The sequence below is a fragment of the Microtus oregoni genome, unplaced genomic scaffold (assembly GCF_018167655.1).
Source record: "Microtus oregoni isolate MIOR12 unplaced genomic scaffold, Mior012 000013F_ref0000133, whole genome shotgun sequence".
NCBI classification, from domain to species: domain Eukaryota; kingdom Metazoa; phylum Chordata; class Mammalia; order Rodentia; family Cricetidae; genus Microtus; species Microtus oregoni.
This window is the reverse complement of record NW_024543072.1, coordinates 45525034-45537716: the sequence shown is the minus strand read 5'-3', so window position 1 is coordinate 45537716 and position 12683 is coordinate 45525034. Positions and strand designations below refer to the sequence as shown.

Here is a 12683-nt window from a genome sequence, read left to right as displayed (position 1 = left end):
ACTTGGCACTTCCCAGAGGGGGAAGACCTCGAGGTTTACATACCGCCTCCACTCCAGATCACCAGAGGCGATCACAGCCCCCCCCCACACACACACACAAATGAGTGTGTTCACTTTTCTGCCTTCAACAGAGCCTTAGTAGTCTGAAAACTTGATAAGTGACCCATCCTCGGTGATGGATGAGGGTGGTGTGTGATGCGGGGAGGGAGGTCACAGGAGTACACGGAGCAGATCTGCCATAAAGGCAAAGTGAGGACCAGAAAGGCAAGTCTCTTACCTCAGTGCCTACTCAGCTGCCCCAGTCCCCAAGACCTTTGAGTGTTTATTAGCACCCTGTTCATCACAACCTAGCCCTGGCCCACCGAGGAAAGAGCCACTAAGGACATAACCAAGATAAAAGTCTAGAAACACCCTGAAGCAGCCAACCACAGGCTGGCATTCCACCCCTGCTTCCAGTCCAAGCCTTTGGGCAGCTTTTCTTTGGACAGCTGCCAGGCCAAGTTGAGTTCTCTACATGAAACAAGAACTGCCCTGTTTGCTTAGCGTTGCCGTGGTCCAGGTCTACTGCTCCACTTAGTGGCCCTGAAGCCGAGGAGATTGGGATCATTTCTGATGTGCTTAGGGGAAGAGGACAGAGGGATGAGGCAAGATTCAAACTTATAGAGAGAGGAGGATGAAGGAGGGAAAGGGATCATGCGGATCCTAAAGACTTTAGGATGCTGTCAGATGGCAAAGGATGAAGAATCAAGGACAATCCGCATGCATGACAGCCGTGGTCACTCAAATGGACCACTTGTGTCATTTGGGACACTAATTGTGGTGATGGCAACTGTTGCTTTAGGTAGCTTGCTATTTTGTTTCATATTCTAGAATTAAAAAGGCTTTCAAAGACAGGTTTAGTGGCATGTCTCTAATTCCAGTACTTGGGAAATAGAGGCAGAAGGATACCTTCTGCTATTGTAGCTAGTTCGAAACTCTGTCTCAAAACAGTAAAATGATGATGATAATGATAATAATAATAATAATAATAATACTTTCAAGCAGGAAGTGGTATAATCCTAGCATTGGGAGGATGGGGCAGGATGATTGCCAGGACTTCAAGGCCAGCCTAGTTACACAATGAGTTCTAAGCCTATGTCACAGAGGAAAACTCGGTCTCAACTTGCCTCTGTCTCCCCTCCGCCGCTACAAATGTTTTCTTTTAAAAAATAAATTGTGTGTGTGTGTGTGTCTGTGTGTGTGTCCGTGTAGGGGTATGACGCATGTATGTAGGCAGGACCAAAAGAGGGCACTAGACCTAATGGGCTAGAGTTCCAGGCAGTTGTGAGCCACTGGACAGGGATGCTGGGATTCCAACTGTGACCCTCTGGAAGAGCAGCAAGGACTCTTAACTGATGAGCCGTGTTTCCAGAGGGCCTCCCCCGACCACATACATGAAGGCTTTCACAAAGAGACTGTTTTCTTAACACTCAAGCTATTTATTCCTAACTCTCTCTTCAGCAGCAAAGAAGCCCCTGCAAACACAAGTTAGGAATGCATTTGGCACTTCTTCCGCCCAGGTAGAAGCGTTTGGCAGGGTGCCAGGAAAACACTTGCTTTCTTTTAAGGAATTGTGAAGGAGGCTTTCAGCTGTGAGGCCACCCTCACAGTCCCTCTGCGCACCGCCATCTCAAGGGAGAGCCGAGTACAGTCTGAACACAGTTTGTACTTAAGGGATATCCTGAGGCAGCAACTGAGAGTGAACGGCTCCTCACTGCTCCACCTGCCCCAACATGGCTCGGGCCCAAAGGGCTCTAACGTGGTGCCTCAGTTCATGTGCGTGCATGTCAGCACCATCCCCTCCCTGGGGCGGGTCCTTTTCAGTACGAGATGGTTATATATGGCCGTATGCTGTCATGGTTCCCTTACAAGGGTTTTCCTCAACTTGCTTAATTAGGCCCGGCATTTCCCAAGACCCCCTTCAGTCACATGATCTCATTACTGCACACCATCTCACACCCAAGCCCCTGGGAATCCCAGCCACCCAGGAGGGGACTCTGGGGTCCTCTGCCTCCGTCAAGTAAAAGCAAAGGGACCCAAAGCAGAAAATGGACTGCAGTGAACCACAGGCCTTGGTTTTTTTGTTTTGGAAGCTCAGTTTTGGAAGAGAGGTTGTAAGAAGTTCTCAACATTTGGTCAGAATCTGCTTTCCGCAACGGTACGTGAGGGATTAATTCTTATGCCAGGTGCCAGGGAGGTCTCCGCAAAGCTTTCAGTGGACATGGTTCACACAGACCTATCACAGCGGCCTCCGGTGACAGCTGGTTTGCAGACACAGCGGCCAGAATCACAGGGTCCAGAGATGCCAGCTGGGTCACAGTCACACTTGGGATCTCTGGGAAAAGAGAGAAAGAAAGTCAGGAGCCAGTTTCTAATGCGTCACAGTCAACTAAAGTCAGCTGTCTCTAGCGAGCAGCATCTACTGGCCACGCCTTTCTTCAGGGTGGCTTCCCTTAGCAATCAAGCTCTTCGTGCCTTTAATGACTCATGTACTAACTAAGCCAGTGGGGCAGCAACCAGTGCTGAACCCTTTACTAGCTACCCAGAGTGAGACCAGTGTGCCAGAATGCAAGCCAAGTTCTTACTAAACTGTTTAGTTTGGTTGACCAAAGAGTGTAGTCTTAAATTTGTAATTTATTTCTATATCATTTAATTTAATAATTTAATACATGAAATAACTTAATTCAATAATGTCTTTTAGGACGGTGGAACCCATCTACTTGCTATTGCAATATGTTCAGGCTCTTCCTTTACTAAGACTAAGTCACAAACATTTCCGGTGCTCCTCAAAGAACTGGACCAGTCCCTCCTTTTAGTCCCACTCCCAACTGGATGTGGCCACTAGTGGTCTTTCTATCCCTTCAGATTTGCCTGTTCTGGATGCTTCCTATTGTCAAAGTCACACCACATGTGGCCACCTGTGACGACTTCTTCCACGTCATACCATGGAGTACATATTCTCTGATGGCTATATGGATTTGCCATAACTCGCTTATCTCTTCACTAGTTGATATTTGGCTTGCTCCCAATTCTTAGCTATAATGAATGATGTTTCCATGAACTTCTGCATACAAGGTTCTGTGTATTTTACACATTTTCACTTATCACGCATGTGTATCTAGGAATGGAATTGTGGATTTTGCTGGCTTTTGCGTTCCTTAGTGGTGAGACTCTCACTGGCGGCATCAGGGCTGTCATTCAGTCCTGGCACTGACTCCTTGGCCCATGGAGCATACTGGTTTCTGTCACTCACTCTGGCACTGTCTCCTTGGCCCATGGAGCACACTGGTTTCTGTCACTCACTCTGGCACTGTCTCCCTGGCCCATGGCGCATACTGGTTTCCATTGCTCACTGTGGCACACGCTCACATATCTACCTCATCAGTCTAGAAGTTTCTAGCTCTTCCCTGCTGTCCAAACCCTGCTCAACCACCCCAGAGACGTTAGGATGGAGAGTGAGCAATGCTCGCCTCTGGCTGTCCTGTGACCCCATCAAATCTTACCCAAATCTGAAGCCTGCTTGACTCCTTCACCTTCACACCCCCATTCAATCAATGCTAGGTCTAATCAGGCTCAAATCCAGAATCCCTCCCCAGACTTTGTCTTTCGGTTCCCCTGGTGTCCTTTGTGTCTGTGCTTCCTTTGTGTACTTATCCAGATCAACTGACAAACACATTCTCTGCATCTACTGCGCTAAGAACGTGGGCGTGGATGAGACACAGGAACCAGCCATGATTCTTAAGGTTTCAAGGTGGAGCAGAAACAGAAGCAGCAAGGGCCAGTGGTGTATAATGGCAACTGCAGCCATGCTGAAACACCCCCAGTGCCTCTTCCTCCTCCCCAATTCCAGGCACGGGACCCAGCAGAGAACAGAACAAAGCAGGGCTCTCACTCTGGTTGAGAGGAACAAATATTGACAGCAAATGACTGAGCCAAAATAAAAGTAGTGTGTAGGGTAAGGAAACTAAGGGGGTCCTGGAGGAGAGGATGCATGCCCTGGGGGAGAGGATGCATGCCCTGGGGGAGAGGATGCAAGCCCTGGAGGAGAGGATGCATGCCCTGGAGGAGAGGATGCATGCCCTGGAGGAGAGGATGCATGCCCTGGAGGAGAGGATGCATGCCCTAGGGGAGAGGCTGCATGCCCTGGGGGAGAGGCTGCATGCCCTGGAGGAGAGGATGCATGCCCTGGAGGAGAGGATGCATGACCTGGGGGAGAGGATGCATGCCCTGGGGGAGAGGATGCATGCCCTGGAGGAGAGGATGCTGTGTCCTGGAGGAGAGGATGCATGCCCTGGAGGAGAGGATGCTGTGCCCTGGAGGAAAGGATGCTGTGCCCTGGGGGAGAGGATGCATGCCCTGGAGGGGAGGATGCATGCCCTGGAGGAGAGGATGCTGTGCCCTGGAGGAGAGGATGCGGTGCCCTGGAGGAGAGAATGCATGCCCTGGGGGAGAGGATGCATGCCCTGGAGGAGGGGATGCTGTGCCCTGGAGGAGAGGATGCATGCCCTGGAGGAGAGGATGCGGTGCCCTGGAGGAGAGGATGCGGTGCCCTGGGGGAGAGGATGCATGCCCTGGAGGAGAGGATGCATGCCCTGGAGAAGAGGATGCAGTGCCCTGGAGGGAGGAGAGGATGCAGTGCCCTGGAGGAGAGGATGCATGCCCTGGAGGAGAGGATGTGTGCCCTGGAGGCCCTTGAAGAGCTCCATGGCTTTGCAGGAAAAGGGATGGAGGCCACACACTGATGCCTTTGGAGCAGGGACTGTGGCTGGAGTGCGAGGTCCAGGAGAGCCATGAGAAACAGATCTAAAAGGGTCAGGGAGGGTGAGAAGAGAGTGATCTATGCAAAGGCCCAGAGGAAAGAAAATTGGATGGTAGCTAGGATACTGTCAGTAAGGCTGGGAGGATGTGTCTGTCTGGGCACGGACTGTAAACAGGTGTGACAGGGAAGTGATGCTATCAAGCCTGGCCTATTTTCATATGATTTTTCTCCAGAGTCTAAAGAATTTTGTAGTTACATGGTATTATAGAAAGTTAGCATTTTTCCCTCTCCACAGCTTGACCTCACCAGGTTTGAAGGCTGCAATCTGATGGCCTGAATATGGAGATGGAATAAACATTTCCAACTGCTGGAAACAGCTGGCCAAGAGCATGCGCTTCTTGTTATTCATGCTGAATCCAAAATCAGACTTTCAGGAACCAAACAGATCCAAAAGTTGGAGATGTCCTAACTTTTTCATAATATCCATGTCCCCCAGACCCTGGCCCTCACAGTGAAGGCCACACCAAAGGGACAAGAAGAAATAGGAATGTTCTAAACTGAGTGCTGTGACTCTCAGCTACAGCCTCAACTGTGGGGGGTGAGGCAGGGGGATCATCTGAGGCCAGCCTGAGCTACAGATCAAGCTTGGGTTGTGAGCCTATGGGCATTTTCTTGATATCTAATTGATGGAGGAAAGCCTGCCCACTGTGGGCTAGACCATTCCCAGGCAGGGGGGTCTGAGCTGTGTAAGGAAGGGAGCTGGGCATGACTTGGAAAGCAAACCAGGAAGCAGCATCCCTCCATGGTCTCCGTTCCTTGAGTTCCTGCCCTGACTTCATCAACAGTGGTCTGTCACTTGGAAGTGAAAAATAAAGTAAACCCTTTCCTCCCTGAGTTGTTAAAAAAAATTTTTAGGGCAGATGCTTACAGTTGTCTGTGGTCTGGAGCACACCCAGCATCAGTGAGCATATGGAAGCCAGGCTGACAGCGGTCACACCTGGATCCTGTCACACCTGGCTTACACCTGCACTGTCCAGAGCTGTCACATCCAGCACTGAGAGAACCTGTAACCCACAAGGTGGGGAGAAAGAGAAAAGAAAAAATATACTTGTTAGGCTTTTAAAAAAATGACGGTCTCCCCATGTGAGCTCTGTACCCACCAAACTGTTCAGCGCCTTTAACAAGGAGTCCGCGTCATTGGATGCTCTACTCAGGAGGGGACGTTTTGACAGCTGAGCATGGCTGCGTCACAGGAAGAAGGGACTGACTCACAAAAACAGTTTTGTTTACATATTCCCTCTGGCTGAACATTAAGGAACACATGGTGCCTATCTTCCTCTTTCTTCTTCTTTTTTAAATCCCCATCTATGTGTGCAGTAATGCATGCCTATAATCCCTGCACGCTGGAGGCTGCAATAGAATGACCGCAATTCCGTCAGTCTGGTCTACATGGTGAGTTCAAAACTCAAGGAGAAAAATCAACAAATGAGCATGTTAGCACACTAGAAGGAATAGCTTTCTCCCTTGTATCCAGCAACCAGAGACCGTCTTTTAGGGGTCAATACTCGACTCGTGTGTGCTTACGTGGATGTGAGCAGGCAGATGGAGGCCAGAGGACAACCTGCAATAGTGTTTCTTCAAGAACTCTCCACCCATACTCACACCCTCGCCTCCCCCCCCTCCCCCCCACCATCCCCACCACCCAAGGCAGGCTCTTTAGCTGGCCTGGAACTCACCAAGTAGACCAGGCAGTTCAGGATCTGCAGCGTCTGCCTCCCCGGCACCATGATTACAAGTGTCTGCCACCTTTCCCAGTGTTTGTTTCTAGCATGGGTTCTAAGGATCAAACTGCGGTTCCACCAGCAGTTTATCGACTGAGCTATTTCGCCAACCCTGGGGCTGTGTCAACCACACACAAAAAAGTCCCTTAGCCAAGAATGCGCCCACCTACCAGGAGAAGCAGAAAACTTCACTTATGGGACATCGCCTGGTGGCCCAGTCACCGTCTTAGAGCAGTGGTCTTGTTCATTTTGTTCAACAGCGTTTATTCATTATATACACTGATGGGCTTAACAAGGGCATTTTTGAGACAGGCCCTCATGTATGTAAGGCTTGCTTACAATTATGGTCTTGGACACATGATCCTCCTGCACCCCCCAAGTGCTAGGATTGCAGGTGTGTGCTGCCACACGAATTATGCAGTGCTGGGGATTGAACCAAAGACTTCAGGCATGCTAGGCAATCCCTCTACCAACCGAGCTACATCCCCAGCACAAAATGACAACTTTGTTCAGGGGTATCATGCCTTTGACCAAATTAATTCCCCCATTCCACTTACCCACCTGCCCTCACTCTTCCCTTCTGCTCTGCTTTCTCCTTCTATTTTCATGTCATACACATACATACATGTGCATATAGCCTAGGTTCTACACATGAGAGAAAACATAATATTTGTCTTTCTGTGTCTTTCTTATTATGGCTAATATGAGCTCCAGTTCCACCTATTTTCCTGTAAATAACTCAGGTTCATTCTTCTCTGTCCTGAATGAAACTCCACTGTGTGTATATACCACATTTTCTTTCTGTTGGTCGACACCCAGGCTGATCTTAAAGATTACTTCTGTGCATTCTATCATAATAACTCAGTTTCCCATGGATGTGTTCAGTAAATGGGTCCTCCAGGTGCACGTTGAGGGCAAGAGAGAAAGACTCGGGATGAGGGTAGCAAGCACAATGGATTTTCATCACCTCCAGCGCATGCCCTTATAGCACCCCAGCCTAAGCCTCCATCTTCCCTCATTTCATCTAAACCATGTCTGCACCTCCCCTCGACACACTTCAGCCTCAATCCAGAGAAAGATGGAGAACATTTGCTGAAGGCTATTCAGTTTTGTTTAAGTACCCCACACAAGTGATCAGATTTCAATTCCATGATCCTGGCCTGTGGGCCTACATTGCTCATCTACTCTCCTCCTCTCAGGCCCAGCAGAGACTCTGCCCTTTACTCCACTTGGGGCATGTATGTGCTGTTCCCCAGAGACATTCGCCCTGACTGTCTTCAGTCTGGAAAGCTCTTTTGCAGCCATCAGGACACCGAGACAGGAGTCCAACCTCAACTACATATGTAGTCTGAAGCCAGCCCGAGATGGAGACACTATTTAGAGAACACAAATAAAATAATCAGACCACAGAGCTAAAAAAGAAAATTCCTGTTGAGATTCTGATGTATTACACAGACGTCCCTCTGTATTGAATTTTTCTTAAACATAAATGGACGATTTGATAATCCCCAAACATATTTTCCTGTTCAAATTAATGTTAGTTATACTTTCAACTTCAGGAAACTCTGCAATCATTTCTCAGAAATGATTGTTCTCGTGCTGGTAAGATGGTTCTGTGGATAAAAGTGTTCACCACCAAATTTGATGACCTGAGTTCAATCCTTGCAACCTACATAGTAAAAGAAGAGAACAGACTCTTCCAGGCTATCCTCTGACAGCCACATGCCCACTGTGGCATGGACATCCCCTCACCCATAAATGAATAAAGGCAAAATAATTAAGAGCTCTTCCTTCCCCTTGAAGGAAATTATTATTATCAGGAGGTGGCAAAGAGAACTCTGTTTTGGGTTGGCCCAAATAGTCCAAATTTTATTCTTTAGAATATTCTTCTCAGAGGCATTAACTGTTAGCCTATGAAAATAAATACTCTGTGTTCAAAATGGGGATTATGACGTCATATATACGATAGGCCCAAAGCTTGCTTAATAATGATAGTAATTGTTAGATTACTTGTAGTACTGGGGATGGAATCCAGGTCTTTTGCATATGCTAAGTCAGTGTTCTACAACTGAGTTACACCTCCCGCCCTGTCGTTTAAATTTTCAATGCCAATGTTTCCAAACATATTTGGAACTCTCGTGGAATTACCTGCTACTACTTGAAAGACCCTATCTTTATATACCCGACCTGCAGAATATCGCTGTAGAGCAGAGGTTCTCAACCTGTGGGTTGCGACCCACATATTGTATTTCAGATATTCATGTTATGACTCTTGAGAGTAGCAAAATCACAGTTACAAGGAATCAACAAAAATACTGTTATGGTTGGGGGGGCACCACAACATGAGGAGCTGTGTTCAAGGGTCCCAGCATCAGGAAGGTTGAGAACCACTGCTCTAGAGGAAGCTGGAGGACCAGAAAACAGCCCCAGCTTTGAGTCCAGTGGATCTCAGGTCACACAGCAGGCGCTTCTAGCTGCACGTCTCTCGGCAAACTGCTCCCCTGCGAGGCCCTTCAACTGCGAATGAAAACATATAAACACACACCTCGCAGGGATGTCGTAAGACTAAGAGCTAATATGTAAGAGGTGCCTGGTCCAATGTCTCACATATAGTGCTTAAAAATGTAGTCAACAGCACACTAATAGACCATTATAGTGTTAACACCATACTAGCAGTTTACCCCTGAGGCGTCATCCTTCAGGCCTTCAAAGCTGGCATGGGACTGTTTGATGTCTCCCAATGCAAACATGACTAATTTAACTCACGTTCTGAAACAGCTAAAATAACAGCCCTGGGTTTTAAAAGCACCTTGCTAGAATGAAAACACCTGCCCTGAATCTACATTATGAGCTGGGCTCAGGGACTGTGAACAACTGACTTTGAAGAGCAGCCTTCCGGTTTGTGTCTCAGGGAGTGTTCTCAGGGCTCAGATCTCTATGTGCATCTGAGGGGGCAGGGGGTGTCAAAAGTCATCAATAATTAAAATAAAGCCAAGATAGCTTTAATATGAGTCTTCCTCTCTCTCTCACTTCCCCCTGTCGCATGCACACGAGTGTGTGTGTGTGTGTGTGTGTGTGTGTGTGTCCTTGTCCACACACTAGGGATATAGCTCAGCATGTACAAGGCTCAGGGTTCAAGCATCAACACTGTGAACACACACACACAGACACATACGCACATGCACATAAACTTATTTTAAAGATGTTTTAAATAACTGGAATATGCTAATCAGAGTAATACAGTGTCATTGTTCAGGGAGAGACCCTCCACCTCAGTGAAGAAAATGGAGAACAATCAAGGAAGACATCCAGCATTGAGTTCTACTCTCCACACCATGCACACCAACCCACACACACCTGTGCCCATGTGCATGCAGACATACATACTCCCCCATAAACACACCACATCTGCACAGACACGTATGTGACATAAGCTCACTTTTCAATTTATGAGAAATTGGTATGAAGGCCAAACTACATTGAGCACCATTCAACTGTTGGCTTCATTTTCTGTCATGAGCTAATATTTTTGTACACTGCAAAGATGTGTTTCTGCCTAAGGTGCCTTCTGATTGGTTTAATAGAGAGCTGAATGCCCAATAACTAGGCAAAAGAGAATAGGAGGGACTTCCTGGGAGTGAGAGGAACTCGGAGATTAGAACACCATAGAGAACACCAGCGAGACCTTGAGGAAGTCAGATGGACAGAATGGAGGAGGGATAAAGAGACACATGGCTAAACATATATTAACAGAAACAGATTAATTTAAGTTAAAAGACCTAGTTGGGAACAAGTCTAAGCTAAAGGCCAAGATTTTATTGTTAATAATAAGTCTCTGGGTCATTATTTGGGGGCTGGCGGTCCAAAAAAAGTCCCACAAGAAAGACTGACTACAATTAACCACACGTGAAGTGATGGGAATTATTTTCTCTTTTTAAAGACTTTTTTTCCATTTAAATAGCAATTCCACTACTGTTACAATTTCTTTCAAGTAATTACTTGAAAATAGAAATGGCCTTGCAGTTAATTGGAGACTAGGAAATTAACTTGAAAGTAGACCTGCAATTCTACCTTCTTGGGAGGCTGAAGTAGGAGGATTGCAATCCCAAGGTCTGCTGGTTACAGAGCAAGTTTAAGGACAGTCTGGGCAGCTTAACCTTTAAGACTCTGTTTCGAAGCAAAAGAATCTGAACAGCTAATTGGGATAGGGTTCAGAGAGAGGGCACTTGCCCAGTGCGCTCCAGGCTCTAGGTTCTTCCTCAAATCAGGCTACTGGTTCAGTGATGCACAAAGCCCAGGCATAGCTACAAGAGGTGGAAACAGTCTCTCCCACCCATGTGTTCCTCAGCCCGCCTTTAGTTTCTTCATCTCTCCACCAGGAATGTGGGTGTGTGAGCTGCTCAGCCTGCCAGGCTATGGAAATGTTTTGGAAAGGATAAAGCATTAGTCAGCCCTTAGGAGATCTAGATTTTCTGGGGATCTGACTGCCTTGGATATAAACTCAGTATTCTGATTTCTCTTTTTCATTCATAGGGAAGGTACAGGAAGGACCTGTTCTGGGGACAGAAGACCTGAATCACATTTCTACCTTCTCATAGTACCTCACCAGGAGATTTCAGGCTACTTACTAACTTTCTAGGTCAACTTTTCCACTGTTAAAAGATACTTTCAGGCAGGGCAATAGTGGTGCTTGTCTTTAATACCAGTACTTAGGAGGAAGAGGCAGGCAGTTCTCTGTAAATTCAAAGTCAACCTGGTCCACAAAGTGAGTTACAGGACAGCCATAGCCAGGGCTACACAGAAAAAAACCTAACTAAAAAAAAAAAAAATACTCTCAGATATTCAATGCTAAAGTGAGGTTGGTAATAATACATAAAATATTAACAAAATCATTTTAGGTCCATATATAGTCTTACAAGGCTTCTGTTGTACCAGGATTTTATTTGTTTAGTTTTTCAAGCCCTGGCTGTTCTGGAACTCACTCTGTAGCCCAGACTGGCTTTGGACTAACAGAGATCTGCCTGCCTCTGCCTCCTAAGTACTGGCATTAAAGGTGTAAACCACCACCTGACCACCAGGATATTATTTTATTATTTATATTATCTTTTTTCCTTTTCTTTTCTTTCTTTCTTTCTTTTTTTTTTTTTGAGACATAGCTTGAAACAATCACTGTTCCAGGTGATTGGAACCTCCATCTTCATAAGAAAATCTATTATTGACTAGGCTTTGCTCACCTGTCTATCAACGTACTCAATTATTCCTGGACTTTAATGTGTTGCAAATACTGAGATCACCTTTTCTCTAATGGGAACACTAGAGCACGGAGCGGTGACACCATATGTCCTGAGTGACTCAGAGGTAGCCTCACAGGCAAGACCTGAACCCGGGCTGTCTGGCTCCCAAACCCACCACTATCCGCTGTGGTGTAAGCAAACCTAGGCTAAAATCCTTGCTCTGCCCCTCAGCTCTGCAGACTTGCACAGTAATTACTGCATTTTAAAAAAAAAACACCGTGGGGGGCTGAGATGGCTCAGTGGTTAAGAGCATTGCCTGCTCTTCCAAAGGTCCTGAGTTCAATTCCCAGCAACTACATGGTGGCTCACAACCATCTGTAATGAGGTCTGGTGCCCTCTTATGGCCTGCAGGCATACATGTAGACAGAATATTGGAATATTGTGTACAGAATAAATAAATAAATATTTAAAACAAACAAACAAGCAAAACACCGTGCCAGAAATTAATCACCGTGTGTCTCTGCCACCTCCCACTAGGCTCCACCCCTGCCAGGCTCCACTTCCACAAGGCTCCACCTCCCACCAGGCCCCATCTCCCACCAGGTTTCACCACCATCAGGCTCCACCTCCACTAGGCTCCACCTCCACCAGGCTCCACCTCCACCAGGCTCCACCCCCACCAGGCTCCCATAAAGTCCCAGATGCCTCTAGAGAGAGACTTGCTTCCTGAAACCGAGCTGAGGACTGATGAGAAAACCTTCCTTATCCTCTCTGTCCAGCAGCTCATTCCTCGTCTCCCCTGGAATTAGGACCTTGCATTCTGCCCAGGTTTTGCAGGGGAGCCCGCTGAGCCTCTGATTACATCCTCTC

General features: G+C 47.2%; 1 protein-coding gene across 1 annotated transcript in view; it reads right to left on the bottom strand.

Annotated features, from left to right (window-relative positions):
- Positions 1–12683, bottom strand: part of Lamc2 (laminin subunit gamma 2) — a 64094-nt gene that overhangs the window by 29369 nt on the left and 22042 nt on the right. Inside the window, exons 3-4 of the mRNA XM_041662872.1 lie at positions 5727–5862; positions 2276–2374 (exon numbers count right to left, since the gene is read on the bottom strand). Of these exons, the coding sequence (XP_041518806.1) occupies positions 2276–2374; positions 5727–5862 (235 nt within the window). The remainder of the gene's footprint in view (positions 1–2275; positions 2375–5726; positions 5863–12683) is intronic.